This window comes from Gavialis gangeticus, unplaced genomic scaffold (genome assembly GCF_001723915.1).
Source record: "Gavialis gangeticus isolate Ggan-Ray unplaced genomic scaffold, GavGan_comp1, whole genome shotgun sequence".
NCBI classification, from domain to species: domain Eukaryota; kingdom Metazoa; phylum Chordata; order Crocodylia; family Gavialidae; genus Gavialis; species Gavialis gangeticus.
The window spans coordinates 96,592,434-96,608,713 of NW_017729024.1; the positions used below are offsets into that span (position 1 = coordinate 96,592,434).

At 43.2% G+C, this 16,280-nt stretch overlaps 1 protein-coding gene across 3 annotated transcripts in view; it reads right to left on the bottom strand.

The window, feature by feature from the left end:
* The window catches only part of CEP78 (centrosomal protein 78), a 44,704-nt gene extending 29,382 nt beyond the window's left edge, over window positions 1-15,322 (bottom strand). The window contains exons 1-7 of one of the 3 annotated variants that reach the window (XM_019517424.1): window positions 15,027-15,322; window positions 14,634-14,809; window positions 13,930-14,002; window positions 13,027-13,130; window positions 7,719-7,893; window positions 4,639-4,752; window positions 4,358-4,422 (exon numbers count right to left, since the gene is read on the bottom strand). In XM_019517424.1, coding sequence (XP_019372969.1) covers window positions 4,358-4,422; window positions 4,639-4,752; window positions 7,719-7,893; window positions 13,027-13,130; window positions 13,930-14,002; window positions 14,634-14,809; window positions 15,027-15,243 — 924 coding nt within the window. In that variant the 5' untranslated portion in view covers window positions 15,244-15,322. The remainder of the gene's footprint in view (window positions 1-4,357; window positions 4,423-4,638; window positions 4,753-7,718; window positions 7,894-13,026; window positions 13,131-13,929; window positions 14,003-14,633; window positions 14,810-15,026) is intronic. The other 2 variants (XM_019517422.1, XM_019517423.1) reach the window with 2 other exon arrangements.
* Window positions 15,323-16,280: the final 958 nt, after the last annotated feature.

Consider the following 16,280-nt stretch of genomic DNA (forward strand, 5'->3'; position numbering starts at 1 on the left):
CACACACACACACACACACACACACACACACACACACACAGAGTCTCTCCCTCCCTTGTTGTTCTCTCTGTCTCCCTTATTGCAGGTACACCCCCCCGACACACACACACTCTCCTGGCCCTGGGGTACCCACACAGGCTGTGCCCCCGTGGCCCGGTGATGCAGCTGGGGCCACATGGTGCTGGAGGTGGTCATGTGCAGGGAAGCAGCACAAGCCATGGCAGGCAGACATTTCTAGGTGGGAGGCAGGGGTAGGAGAGGGCTGGGTATGGTGTGGAGCCAGGCTGTCTTTGTTAGTGAGTGCTGCTGGCTTCCCCTGGGTCATCCCATCATCTTTGACAGGAGCTAAGAGCAGATAAATATATATTCTCTAAATGTTTTATGTGCCCCACGGGCCGGATAGAATGGCCTGGTGGGCCAGATGCAGCTGGGCTGTATTTTGCCTGCCCCTGATCTATATACTATGTCCTGTATTTACTGATCAGATATAATCAGGTACTAGACACTACAAGAGGAGGAGATACAACTGGTGTGTACTTCTAAACCACCTTGTCAAAATTGCTGTTTGAAGGCTGGTACTGAGAGCTATGAGAACATGTGGTAAAAAAATCCTGCTCCAGTATTTCCCCCGAGTCATTTGCCAATAAGTAGTTTAGAATATGGCATATACTGCCTCTGGAACTCCAGCTCTTGGTATTTCAGAGAACTTGTCTGGAAGTAGAAGGCTGTGTTAGAAGATCACTTGGGTTGAAGAACAGGCTGCGTTAATTCCAAGGACTGTGCTGTAGCCTTTGTGGCTTGGAGCCTCTCTGCAACCCCATCAGTTTTGTCACTGAACGGACATCCCTTGCAAAACGGAAGTTCTAGGTTTTTCCTATAATTCAGAAACAGATCTCCTTATCACTTTTCCAGAAACCACCACTCTCATATTATAGTATTGACAATACCAAACGTTTCTCTTAGGAAAATAGGATTCTTGGTGATCAGGGTTCTGGCTGTTTCATTCCATTCCTTAGGCATCGTATCTAGAATAGGACTTAAGACATCCCACAAAGGGCACAACTGTAAGTGAAACATCATAGCTCAGTATTTGATCACTTGAAAGCCTAGAATGCTTCTCTTTCAAAAGAAGAGAGCGATGTCTTGCTACTGCCAGTTCACTCTGGAGTGAAAAATACTTTGGAATTTGTAAATGGGTGCTGTAGGAAAAACAGATATCCTTGAACTCATGGAGAATTCATCCTGTCAGTTTCTTGGAACACATGTGGGGATGAGCATGGAGAGCTAGATATGCCTGCCCAGGTTGAGAGGACTACAGCTGTAAGTAAAGCCAGCTTCCTTCTGTCTATATGCATCTTGTACTCAAGAGTAGATGAGATATCCACAGGGCAGTAGCCTCCATATGCAATATGCATATTTACCATCCTCTTCAATAGTTCTTGAAATGGTCTCTGATCATCAGGACGGGAAATAGAAGAGCCATCAATTTGTGGCTGTTATGGTTCTTTCAATAAAGATGTCAATCTGAGGGGACCAATACCAGTCAGTATCAGTACTGGAAATGAAGACAACTTTAGAACTAAGTGCCACCTTGCAAATATGGATGCAAAGAATAGACCCAAAGTTGGAAGGAGTATTTGTGTCATCATTGAGGTTTGTGCAGGAACTGGTCTTGCAGCCTTCAAGTGGGCTTTCAGGAACTCCTCAGATTGGGCTACCCAAGGAGCTAAAAAGAGCCCTGCAGGAAACTTTCACAATATCTGTATCCGAGGGAGAAGGTAAAGTAAGGGCAGCATAAGAAAAGGGATTCAGGAGACTGATTTAGACTCACATTAGGTAGTGATGCTGCAGCTGGAACAGCTAAATGCATCTTGGGTCCTGTGTCAGAAAAACTTATTATAGTTTAGTAGCATCAGCTCTAGGGATTAAGAAACCAGATCAGTCTAGAGCTACAATTAGCTTCTTCTAGTGTGGGGACCACAGTACAAGTTTCCCAGACCAAGATGTTCATATCTGGTGATTTCTATTTCTGGCATAACCAATGAAAAGTGCATTATTTTAAGTCCTTACAAGTTTGAGGCCTGACATGGTCCTAGTGAGAGAATAAAACATTCTCAGGACACGAGCAAGCTATATACACTAAACTAACCTACATCATCCTACCCAAACTGAACTAGAGAAAACAATTTTGAAATTCCTTAGGTTGATGCTAGGAATGTTCATAGTCTATAACTGATAATAATAGTTGGAATACAGTAATGTCCTGGGAGAATAAAAACAGTTTCATCTGTATACCTAGCCCATAGGAAACTCTCAGATTCAAATACAGAACTGCACAATTTATTTTTTTAGTTGCTTCTTAGGTTATACCTACACTTACTGTTACAAAACAAAGTTAACTGCTTTTTGAAGTATCTGGGGATCCTGCACACATAAGTGGCTTGTTATAGCTGTAATTTGCATATGTGTTCCAACACTGCAGCATCCAAGAACCATGCAGGCATTTAAAATTTACACAACAGTGCCTTTATTAGTCTGCTTTTTGCCTCTATTTGCAGCTTTTCCCTACCACTCATATTTCTCTTTTGGCTTTTGATATTGATGGAGTGAAGTGGTCTCATATTATTGCAGAAAAGACTTTCAAAGATGCAAATCTTATGAGTCTTTTCTCTGACATATTACCAGATTCTCTTTCATTAAGATCTCGTCTAAAGATAAATACCACAGCTCTGTGCCTTCAACAAAGAAAACCTTAAAATAGAGGTACTCAACCTTCTTTCCTGCAGGCCAGATCCAGCTGGTGGTCCTAATCTAGTGACCCGGGCAGGTGCCGCAGGCACTATCTGGCTACACAGAGGAGGCTGGGAGCCAGTTAGCCTCAATATGGTCTGGCAAGGGAAAGGAACTTGACCTGGCCCCACAGAAGGGGGCATGGCCTGGCCCCAACCCAGCCCCACTGTGGAGAAAGGGGGTGTGGCCAGGCCTCAATCCAGAAGAGGGGGAAGAGAGCATGGCCAGGTTCTGACTAGCCGTGCGGGTCTTAGATTTTGGTCATTTGGCAAAGGGGAGGGTGGCTGTACTAGTGGCCACCGCTCCCCTGCTGCCAAATTTCTGGACCCATGGGGAGCTCTGCAGGCCAGATAAGATTGCTCCAGGACCTGCAACTGGCCAACAGATTGCTGCATTCTCATCTTAGAAGAGAAAGTTTGCAAGCAAGATGATAGTAAACAGCGAGATTCCTTCTGTTACAAGTAACTCCAGTATAGATTAAACTGAAGTTATCTGCTCTGCACCAGGTGCTAATTCTTTGAAATCAACAATGCATTTTGTTAATGTTTCACCTGCCAAGGTGAAATATATAGAGTCCTGCATCATCAGCATAACACTGGCATGGAATACCTAGTAATTTCGTCAACAGGTCTTAGAGAAAGCCGTTGAAGAGAGGGGCTATAATACTTGTGCTTACAGAGTTCTCCATGCGCAATTTCTTGGGTTTATATTTTGCTGTTCTGTAAAAGTTACAATCCTCTCTGATAGCCAAAACATTTCCAAAACCACCAGATGTGTCATAAAGAGGCTTCTCACTTCAGGGTAAATAAGCAGGAACACCCTCAGCTTTAATGTTAAGTCCTTGTCTTCTACAGAAAAAGAGCCATTGCTTAACAGAAAAAAACCCCTAGTATTAACAAACCAAAACTACAGCTGGACTAAGTCACTACAGCTGCATTCTGGCCTAACACAGTCATATGAATGTAGTCAAGGTTTTTAAATCACACAAGTAATGTTCTTTCCAATACTAGTTTAAGAGTTAATTTAACATAACATTAAGGTTGCTTATTTGGTATTCTAAATTACTGATTTAAAAATACAAATAAATTAAATCAAGTGTTCTCATTTTAATTTAGGAATTAAAACACAAACATAAACCAGAGATGTATACATGCACACGCACGCGCACACACACACAAACTGTTTAATGACACACATTAATGAGGACCAGTTGAAGACAACAAAATATCAAAAAGTACAAAACTTCCAGCAAGTTTATTACTTTGCTATGTTTTACATATACATTATTTTCTGTTTCACTGTTTCCTCTTAAATGAGTATCTAATTTTTGTTTTATTACAGTTTTATTGGAAAACATAAAAATGGGTGCTTTGGCGTACTACTGAGATTTCATATTTTGCATATCCTAGGTTTGTATGTATGTGCACGTAATTGCAACTTCAACAAACTTAGTTTACTGATAAATATAAAGCAGTTATTCCAAACTGGACATTTGGCATGATTTTATAATTTGTTTCAAATTCAGCTACAGAAAAACAAAAGTCATTCTAGAATGCCTAAAACATACCTCTGAATTAGTATTGTTTCCATTGATGAGAACTCTTTCAATAACTGCTTTCATCAAAGTGTCATCTACAGTGAAACAAAATTCACTTCATGAGCACATTCGGTATCAGATTGATCAATATCCAAACAGATCAAACATTCAAACAGATCAGAAAAAAAATAAGCACTGGCCTTTATTTTAAACTTACTATTCAAATATTTGAGAAAATCTTATTTAGTTTTTTTTTAAAAACAGCATTTTCAGAAACTTATTTTTTAATCAGAGCAAATTAAAATACATACCAATTAATGGATTTTTTCTTATATCCAGTACCACTAATGTTGTGTTGGCCTGAAGAGCATCTAACAACGATTTTGCCCCCTCACTGGAAATTCCACACTGCTGCAAGTCAAGTGCTAAAATGTTTAGGGTTAAAAATTAGATGCAGTTTACAGTCCATAATTAATCCACCCACATGCCTACATTTCAAAGATAGAGCTTTGTATGCCACCAAACAAATCAACAAATTAAAAACAGTACTCTGCTAAGGAATGGTGATTAACATTTTGAGTCAGAATCAAATATCAGAGTTACTTATATGAAGTTGTTAGAGAATCATAAAATAATACTTAATCATTTCTGAACAGATTGTTCTTGAAATGTTTTTAAAGCTGTAATGCCTAGAATACATTTCTGTTTTGGTTCTTTTTTCCATCCTGTTGCAGGCCATTGCAAACTACTGCCATGATCACACATATCAAGCCTGGACGGTCCAGAAAGCAAACCATGCATGAGCTTTAGACATAGCTAATGCACTACCTCTATTTTGAGTTCAACTTTATTTCTCCAAGCAGATGTGAACCAGGTTCAGCAGGATATCAATGCTTTCCGGTATGGCTGTCTCTGCTGAGGCCTCCCGAAATGGGTAGTAGTGGGAGAGGCATCTATAGGGCCTGCAGCCACATATTAACTGCCCCTTGCAGGCTGCCAGCTGGAAAGCCCTGCTTTATAGCATTCAGAAAGCAAGCTAACTTTTGTTTGGCTCTAAGTGGAATGCAAGGGAGATGGGGAAGGAGGTTGCATTTGTACTGGTCCACATCCCCTTATTTGTGAGGCTGGATGTGAAAGAGAAGAACATTCTTTCTTGGCACCTGAACTACACTCACAAGCACACAGGGTCTCTCTTACAATAAAGGGACATGCAAGTTCTTTTCAGTTTTTGACACACACCTATAAAATAGAGAGGACTCTGTGCAGGCCTCTGGAAGGCAGCAAGAGGGAAACGGAAAGGCTGTGGCTGGGTTGACACTGGCTGAGTGTTTCCAGCCTCAGTGATCCCTTTAGAAAAAAGTGAAAGGCTCCTGCTTTCCCCTGCTGCATGCCAAACACAGAGGCTGCCCGTATCACTTGTGGCTGGCCACTACGGCTGTGCAAAACGGCTACATCTCATTTTGATTTTGGATTCAGCCGTTTCAGAGGACAGTGATTTGTTTCAGTGTTTCACATCACTGCTCCGCTTCGATTCAGCCAAATCTGTTTCAAAGTTCTGATGCTGTTTTGGAGACTCAGACTTGCTGGGAAAGAGGCAGGCAAGCCAAGCAGCTGCAGGTTCTCCCATGGCTCCTCCGGCTGTGCCTGCCTCTCCCCAGCCTGCACTTACCGGCTCTGGCAGCAGCGATCAGGGCCTCTGAGGGCTTGTGGAAGAGCCCCCCAGTGAAACACGGAGCAGCAGGGGGCAGCGGAGATTGCACCCACCCCCCGGCTGGCACCTGTGCAGCAGCTGTCACATTGCGCAGGTGCAGCATGGCTCAGCAGGGCGCAGAGTGCTGTCTGGGAGCTGAAACAGCTCCATGTGTCAGCCAGAGCCCAGCACAGCTCAGCCCTACCAAGCCCGCTGCACCCACGCAATGCAACAGCTGCTGTGCGAGTGCCAGGCAATGGAGGGGGGCCAATCCCCACTGCCCCCTACTGCCCTGCGCAGCTCTACCACAAGCCCTCAGAGGCCCTGATCGCCGTTGCAAAAGCTGGTGAGCGCAAAGCTTTTTGTTCGTTTGTTTGTTTTTAAGTGCCGGGAGGCTGGGCCAGGCGAGGGATGGAGCTGGGCAGGGCAGCCATGGGGGCTTCTCCCACAGCTCCTCCAGCTATGCTCAACGCAGGCTGCGCCAAGCAGACTTGGGTGCTGGCGTTGGCCCCAGCCAGCAGCGGCAGCATGCTATGATCCTGCATGTAGATCCGGAGGCCTGCAGAGCTCTGCCAGACTCCTCCCAGGTTGCATAGGCCCCTGGATCTGTGCTCAGGATAACAGCACTGCTGTCCCTCCCCCAGAGCACTGAGATTGGAAGGGACCTCAGGGACAGATTGCAGACACTGGCCTGCTATAGATGTCAACAGCAGAGTAGTCCTTCTGCCCCTCTTCCCCCTCCCTCCTCTTAGTTTCTGTTTCCCTGCAAGCCCAGCTCCAAAACATCCGAAACATTTCTGAAACAAAATGGCGACCGAAATTTCGCACAGCCCTACTGGCCACCCATGACAGACCATGCCATCACAAGCTATATATTGAAAAAGGCCAGGCAACATTAGATGTAAAGTGGTTGAATATTAATCTAAAGCACACTTGCCTGAAGAAAGTACACATAAATAAATAAATTGAACAGTCTAGATCTGAATAATGGCTACATATGTTAGAGGTAAAACACACATATGCATATGATTATATTATCTAATAGTACAACATGAAAAAGCACAATATTTTAGCTTTGCTTTCTTGTTGTACAACCAGACTTTTGATCCCCAAGTGCAGTCAAAAGTACTAAAATGTAAAGTAAGTTCTGTAAGAGATCTATCCTTACAGGTCATAGGGTATGCATATAACCACAATACCTATAAGTCTATTGCCACCTAGAGTATAAGTACCATAGTGAAAAATCTGTTGCGATTTACTGCTACAAAATTTGTCCCAGAATTAGACAGAATTACTTCTTAAAATACCAAATACCAAGTGTCTGACTGAATCATGAAAAAAAAATGTTCTAGAGAGTCACTCTACATATTGACAAATTTATATTGTGAAATGTAGTGTTAGAGTGATATAGCCAAGATGGTACAGAAAATGTGAGAGAGAAGGATTTATTAAGGTAATTAATAACTCTTCCGTAACCTGCATAGTTGGGATAGAGTTAGATAAGCCTTCAAGCCTCAAGCTTGCCATGCGGTCAAAAGCTTGTCCAGCTATGTCCAACTATCCCAACTATGCAGTTGGCCCAATAAAAATATTACCCTAAGAAATCCTTGTCTCTTGCACATTATAAAAGGATCCTTTATTTGTTAAATACTTTATCTGTTCCAGACAAACAATAACTGTCCTGACTAGTACTCCCCATACCTTTCAGCCACAGGTCCTCTCCAATACATTCTGCAAAAGCACTAGCCCCTCGATCACCAACAAGTGTGTTGCAATTGAGAGTGATGCGCCTCAAGCCTGCCATGCAGTCAAGGTCAGGCCTCCTATAGCGCAAGCTTTCAGCCCATGCTTCACCATGTCTTTTCAGTGCCTGGTGCTTTGCAAAGAAAAAAAAGTTAACATTAGTTTCATATCGAACTATGAATATTAGCGCAAAGAATGGCTAGAAAGTACTTGAAATAAAGTAGTCATTCAATTACCAAATCTATGACCTGATTTAATACAAAATACATTTTTTTCCATTAATGAATTTAAGACAGAGGTTTTCAAACTTTTCAGACTAAAGGCACCCCTGGGTAGACTCAAGGAGACCTCAGTCAGATCTGAGGCACTCCTCAGAAAATGCCATCTCTCAGGTTTTCCTTTTTTTTTTTTTTATTATAGAAAAATAGAGAAGCTTTTTTTGTTGCAAAGAACTCATAAAGACCGCAGCTATGGATTTCTATTTGAAATCTCTGGCTTTATCTTGTAAATCATGCTTGTAAACCTAAATGTGCTAATAAAACATTGTGTGACACTCCATGGCACCCTTTAAAGCATCTCAAGGCACCCCAAGGTGCCATGGCACCCTGTTTTTAAATCACCAATTTAAGAAATGTATACAGTCACCTTTTTATGCATTATGCTTCAGTCTTATTCCTGATTATATTCTGAATCATGAAATAAATTAATCAAATTATAGAATTCATTAAGAATCTCTACCTGCCAACTTTCCATTAGTAAGATGCACACTGATCCTCTTTTGACCCTTCTACACTCACTAACAGACACTGACTACAAAGTTGTCATGTCTTAATGTTTTTGTACACAAACCAGTAACTATTATTTTAGTATTACAAATGTAAGCTGTTTCAGTTATTATGAGCTTGTTATCAGTAAAAAGTTTAGTCTTGAACTGCACATTGAAAGGACCCACTAATGATGGCCAGTATTACATTTAAAAAAAATAAAATATATCATACTTCAGAAAGTATTTTATGTAGCATCCATGAGAAATGTTCTCTCAAATACAGACATAACAGCAATGATAACAGCATAATTCTCTCTCTCGGAAGACATAACTGACACCATGAAACATTTATCATAACAAGCTTGATTAAGGAAGGCTCTATTTAGAACTGAGACGAGGAAAGCACTTAAGCATGAACAACTTTGATCCTGATTGGGAGGGCTGTAGTACACTGCCACCATTGTGTCCCCTGTGCCACATTCTCCATGTATTTTAACCCAGAGGGTCTCCAGTCATGCTTCCTGGGTACCAATGTCAGCTTGCAGGGACACGTAGCTTTCCTTGACAGAGTGCTACACCCTGCCCCTTTTTTCCACACGATCTCTCCTGTATAGGGTATAGCTATCTACACCTGTGGCCCAGTCATAGGTGGAGTCCCACCAGGTCTCCATTATCCCTATGAGATCGTAGTCATTTTTGTTTAGCAGGAGGACCAGTTCCTTCTCTTTTTCTGCAACCTCCTAGCATTGCTGTACAGGCAAGTAAGTGACCCATTGGAAGCCCTAATCTTCCCTTCACTCCCAGGAGGACATGGTTCCAGGGCTGGGGTAGAGGTGGATTCTCTTGAGTGCCTTAGCCTGCTGGCTTTGCAGAAGTTGCCCAGTGGGCTTGCTTTGGCGGTAGTCTTGCTATCCCCCGGCAGGGTTAGTTTAAAATCCAGTCAAGGAGGTCAGCCATTCTGGCTGAGAAGAGCTTCCCTCCCAGTGAAGTGAAGTGGAGGCCATCTCTTCCCAGAAAACCACTGCCTCTCTCACTAAAGAATGGACTGCGATTGTGGAAAACCAAAGCCTTCATGATGGCACCAGCGCTGGAGTCTTCGGTTGACTACCTTAATCCTCCTCTCCCTCCTCAGCTCATGACCTGAAACCATGAGCATTGAGCAAAACACCACCTGCACCCCCAACACCTTAAGCCCTATTCCCAAAGCCCTATAGCCACCCATGACACGGCCAGGATTGCTCCGAGCTCTGTCATTCATGCCTACATGGATAAGGACCATAGGGTAGTGGTCAGCAGGCTGGATGAGCTTTGGGATCCTCTCTGTTACATCGCCAATACTGGCTCCCAGGAAGCAGCAGACCTCCCAGGGTAAGGGGTCTCGAAACATTTAATAGGCTTCACAGCAGCTGAGAGTAACCTAGATCTGTTCAATTGAGTGGGCACACAGGACACAATCATCAGAGTACTGAAGATCAGTAAATGAGGTATTGACCATCTTGGATTTAGATTTGACAGGAGTGTAGTGCCACAGTAATTTCTGCAATTCTGTAATTTCTCCTTTCTTGAATACAATAATGATTCTGGCATCTCTCAAGTCACTGGGAATCTGTTCATGTTCCCAGATTTTCAGAATAATGGCATGCAGTTGGTGAATGAGTTTTTTGTTCTTCATCTACTCAATGACTTCACAGAGGTGGAACGGGATCTTGAAGTCATTACTGACTCCAAGATGAACATGAGCCACCAATACCAGACTGCAGCCAGCAGGGCCAGCCATACCTTGTCGTGCATCCAGAGGTACATGTCAAGCCGGTCCAGAGGGGTGATACTCCCCCTCTATGCGACTTTGGTCAGGCCACAGCTGGAGTGCTGCATCCGGTACTGGGCGCCGCACTTTGAAAGGGATGTGGCCAGCCTGGAGAGGGTTCAGAGGAGGGCCACCCACTTGGTGAGAGGGCAGCAGGACAGGCCCTGTGGGGAGAAACTGAGGGACCTGAACCTGTTCAGCCTCAGCAAGAGGAAGCTGAGGGGGGACCTGGTGGCTGCCTACAAACTCATCGGGGAGATCAACAGCAAATAGGTAGAGCCCTTTTCTCCCCAGCACCACATGATGTGACAAGGAACAATGGTAATACGGCTGATGAAGAACGGGTTTAGGTTAGAGATCAGAAGGCAATTTTTTTACAGTTAGGATGGCCAAAATCTGGAACCAACTTCCCAGGGGAGTGGTCCTCACCCCTACCTTGGGCAAATTCAAAAGGAGGCTGAATGATCACCTGCCTGGAGTTTTGTGAACCCAGCATTCATTCCTGCCTGTGGCAGGGGGTCAGGCTAGATGATCTGTTCAGGTCCCTCCTGACCCTGCCTACTATGAAACTATGAAACTTCAGGCATATGAACAGTCACCCTGATTTCAAGACAACTCATGCATTTAACTTTGCTATTCACATTTGTTTTTTACATTTTTAAATGCTTTACTGGATTACAGCTTGAAAGCAGAGGAAAAGGAATGAAATGTTAGATTATAAACTCTGATTTAGCTGTATTAAGACATAAAACAATACAATAAAAATGTGTCTTCAATCTCCCTGCTGATAGCACCAAACAGACAGCTTCCACAAATAATCCAAGTGTTAAAACAATGTTAAACAAAAAATTCAAGCCAGAAAACATTTGTTAATTGTGTGCTTAGTTTAAAAACAAAGATTTTGGGCTTTGATCCACAGCACTGGCAATGATACAAAGTTATGTTTAATTTTGTACTTGCTATTCCTTTCCAACCCTGGTGTTTCATTTCCATATTCAGTATTATTTTTAATTAATGTAAGTTAGTATAAAGTGAACACTTACATGTTCTGTTTAGAAACTCAGACCAAAGATCATATCAGGATGGACTGAATTAAATCAAAATGATTTTAAATCATGATTTATATTAGCATGTGTGAAACCTTCATATAAATTATCATTTTTAACCTATTTTGTATTTTTTACTTTTTATTTATTGGCCTAAAGAAAAGTTAATTTTTTGTTCATTGGTTGGTAATCATCAAAACATGTTCATTTACACTTTTGTTTGATAAATCAGAAGAATACAGTAAATCTTTAGAGATAGCAATAAGTCAATCCTTTTGTAGATGTAGTCTTAAATTCCTAAACAAATCTGGATTTCTACAACTAGGGTTACATGAAAAATACCATTACCATATTTCACAGTGTGTAAGTCAAGTTTTGAAGACTGCTTTTTAACTCTTAAAATTAAACTTTGACTTATACACCAGATCACCATCCCCTGAAAGCAGCACCAGGCTTGAGCCCAGACCGGTCCCCTGCAAGCGGCGCCAGGTACCCAGGAAGATGCCACAGTACTGCTCGCAGGGGATGGGGATGGACACAGCTGGCACGGCCCTATCCCCCAAGAGCAGCATTGCCTAGGCCATGCCAGCCAAATGCCGAGCCTAGCACTGCTGCTCACAAGGGACAGGGCCACACCAGCTACGCACCGAGCCTGGCCCCGTCTGCTGCAAGCAGTGCTGCAGAGCCCAGCCCTGCCCGCTGCAAGCAGCACCGGGCTTGATGCTTGGCTGGCATGGCCAGGCTTGGCACTCAGCAGTGCTGCTTGCAGCAGACAGGGCTGGGCTCAGCACTCAGCCGGCGTGGCCCAGGCAGTGCCGCACATGGGATGGGGGCACGCCAGCCGAGCACCCAACCTAGCACCGCTTGCAGGGGATGGGGGCAGGGATGGGGCCAGGCTCAGCTGGTGCGGCCCCAACCTCTGAAAGCAGCACTGCCTGGGCCACACCAGCCAAGCGCCAAGCCCAGCCCCATCTGCTGCCGAGCACTGAGCCCTGTGCCACTTGCAGGGAACAGGGTTGGGCTCAGCACTTCGCAGCGCCACTCACAGCAGACAGGGCAAGGCTCAGCGCTCCGCTGGTGCAGCCCTGGCAGCGCAAGGGATGGGGCCACACCAGCTGAGCGCCAAGCCTGGTTCCATCCTCTCTAAATGGCATTGTGGCATGTGTCCACCCTCAGGTGCCCAGCCCACAGCAAGGGCACTCAGGGGCCAGTATAAGTCAACTTCATACATCTGATCCAAAAAGTTAAGTCGACTTATACACCAGATCTATAGAATTCCTAACTTTTTGGATCAAAAAATGGGGTCCAGTTATATACCATGTCGACCTATACACCATGAAATACGGTACTTTACTCAGCATTAAATATTCATTAGAAAACACTATTTCACATCATAAAACTATCAAAATTCTATCAAAATAGCCATTCTTCCACCTGCTATTAGAGACAGTAATCTGATTGAAAAGACATCAACTTAAGAATGAGTAATGGTAATCTATATTATTGCTCTACTTCTATAAAAATACTGTTAAAATATATATACAGTATACATATATAGTATAATTTTAGTTATATACCCAACATACTCATGAATCACTTTCACATTAACCTGCCCTCTAGAGAGGCAAGTGAAATGAGTTAAATTACCTTTAAAACATTGGCCAGGTGTTCTGCTCCCCGCCAAGTCAAATTACATGCTGTAAAATTTATAGATCTGATGGTGGTAGAATTCTTCACACTCTGACAGATTGCTCAAATTAAAGAGATAAAAGAATTAAAGCCAAATCATTAAAAGAAATAACTTGCCTATTTCAATGTTGTATTATGTTCTTTCCTAATGCTAATTATGCCTCAAATTCTTAGATAAACACTATGCAGAGCATATTTTTAAATTTGTTAATAAAATTAGTTATATTTCTCCAATATACATTGCTTGCATGCAGACATTATTATGAAAAGGTATCTCAGTAATGCTTAAGTTGCATAACCATTTTACTTATTACAAGTAAAGAAATAGCTGAGATCGCAATTGCTTTTAAGTTTCTAAGTTTAATTACTTGCTTAGTACTAGTAAACTATCATGTAACTTCAGGGTTCAGAATACTTAAAAAAAAATAAATCTACAAATATTGAGAGAAAGGAAGAAAAGATCATAGCAACACATCTTAGCTGGTATGTAGTTTCACAAAATACAAAATAAATATAACTGCTTTGTTTAGTATAGATTAAAACAGGAGTGGAAATATTGATTCAAACTTTTTTTTTTAATAAGTTCACACACAAAAGCACAGATCACCTTACAGTAGTGATCCTCAACCTCCAAGCACCTGGAGCATGCCAAGCTCTTGATTTTCGCTATTTTTGACTACAGAAAAATAATTAAGCAATACTTCTGCTGTAAAAAACTCAGAAAGACCACAACTGGTCAGAATGCATTTAAGAGCATGAATTCTTGTTTGAAATCTCTGGGTTTATCTTGTGAATCATGCCACATCACCCTGGTTGAGAATCACTACCTTTAAGTATTTATTTTTAAATGTCAAAGCTTACTTTCCAGTCCTCCATCTCCAATTGGACAATGAGCTAAAGACAGACTCTCCAGAGATGTTGTCTTTGCTAACCCCTTTGGAAAAAAAATATTTAATTAACAGTATTATGCTAGCGTCTGTCTAAAGAATGGGCTGAGATACTTGTTCCCACTATGGATGCTTTGTCTATAAAAGAGGAAGAAATGGGCTCTAGAAACTCTGCTTACAGCTGCTTCCCCTAAAGACCGTCTCATTGAAAAGGCACAACAGAAATATTAGGGTATGCCAGATTCCCTGGGGAGGCTGCCATTACAGGCAACCCGCACTTAATGCTGTTTCACTTAGCGCTATTTCACTATAATGCTCATTTTACATCCATACCCAATTCCACTTAGTGCTCAGTGAGTTTCACTGTAACGCTCATGGTTGCCATCCCAGTTCGTCAAAAACTTCTGGTTTCGCTTAACACTATTTCTGCTTAACGCTCAGTTTTTCGGGAACAAATTAAGAGCGCTAAGCGGGGGTTGCCTGTACTTTGGCATCTCTCCAACACCCTAGAATCAGTCAAGAACAGAAGTATAAAAAGCCATCATAAAATCACCATAGCCCTATCTCTCTGTGGCCTGTGTGCTTAGTACTGTATCTTTAAAATGTGAGTAGAAAAATCACACCCAAGATCTTTACTGTTAATGGATTCGTTTATGGGTGCAATTAAAACAGTCTCACCTCTGTTAAAAGTATTAGATCTCTCTCTCGCAGAAGCAGACCCTGAAGTTCCAAATTTTTTAGAACGCTTGATATACTCAGACACCCTCTGATGGCTTTACATAATTGACCCGTCAAATCTTTTGATCGGATTGCTGGAATACGCCTTCTATAGCAGGTTTTGTGTCTTTCAGCACCTGGTAAACAACAGAAATGAATTTGGGGGTGAAATGACATCAGGCCACACTGAAGTCCCTGGGGCCAGAATGTCACCTTAGACTTTTCGTTTTACAAGACTCATTAAAAAAAAAAACCCCACAATGTGTCTACCCCTCATACACACGTGCAGAATCGTTCTGTATTCAATTCTCATGTAAAGAGGTGTACAGAGCATCTCAAGCAGTCACTACCAACCTGATTCTCCAAGACCCTGCTGATGAAAACTCCTGATTCCAACAGAAGTCAAAGTCTTATTATGCCTGACTGCATCCAGAAGCGGGGCCCAGTCAGCTGCCTTGATGCGATCTGCATTTAAATCAAGAGTGACCCGACTCAGGTAAGGCTTCACTGATTTTAGCGGGACAGAGCCTTGGAGGGCACAGAGATGTTCGTAGTGGGAGTAAAAATCCATGGTGCTCTGCCTCCTTAGTCGATCGTTTCTTTCACGCGCAGAGTTTCTCTCTGAGCAGAGGCTGGGGGGGAAAAAAAGCAAAACTACAACTGATCCAACTGAACACACTACATACTGGTAGAAGCTCTCATTACTAGCACCCGCACCATGACAACGGAGTAAAGCTCACGTCCAAACAAGTCACTGCATTCAGCACATTATGCGACAGCACTGCCACCTGGAAACGAATGGGAGGGACCCCGCATCGACAGTCTCTCACAAACCCCCGCTAGCTAACTGCCATAAAGATCATCTCCTAGGGCACGGGTCCGCCACCCCCAGCACGCGGAGGACAAAGGGAGGCCGGGCTGGTGCCGCCTCTCAGGCCACTCAGTGCCGCGGGTCCGCGGTGCTGCAGAGCAGCCGGCGGGGATGCGGCCTCAGGCGGCGCGAGTGGGAACGCGGACCCGCCCCCACCACCGCTTCCGAGCCGCGTGCGCTTGCGCGCGAGCACTCACCTGCTGCCGGCCACTGCGCGCGCGGCAACACCCTCGCTCCCGCCTCCCGCCGCCTGCCCGGCCCCAAGCAACTCAGCCCGCCAAGGCGCGCTGCACCGCCTCTTCCGGGGGCGGGGCCAGGCAGGGGACAGCCTTTCCCCGCCAGCTGCTGGGATCGGGGGGGGTGTCGCGAGGGTTGGGTAGTGTTATTATTATTGCCAATTATATAGAACTATCTATAATATATATTTGTGTGTGCGTATATGTATACATATATAAACAAATGTCAATCCGTTAGTAAAACCCAATACGGAAGCCAAAATCAAACAAAAATCAAACAAAATATTCTATCCCACATGCAATAAGTGCAAAAACACTATTTACATATCCTTTAATACAAAATTTACCCAGCGACCACCTTTTAAATATATAGATATAGCTATCTAAATGGGATAAGGGGGGTGTATACATACATTAGAATATGTATACACACACATGTTCTAATTTTATAAAAGCTTTAATGTCTGTTTGTTGATAAAGCATTATTTGCACTCTAATTGA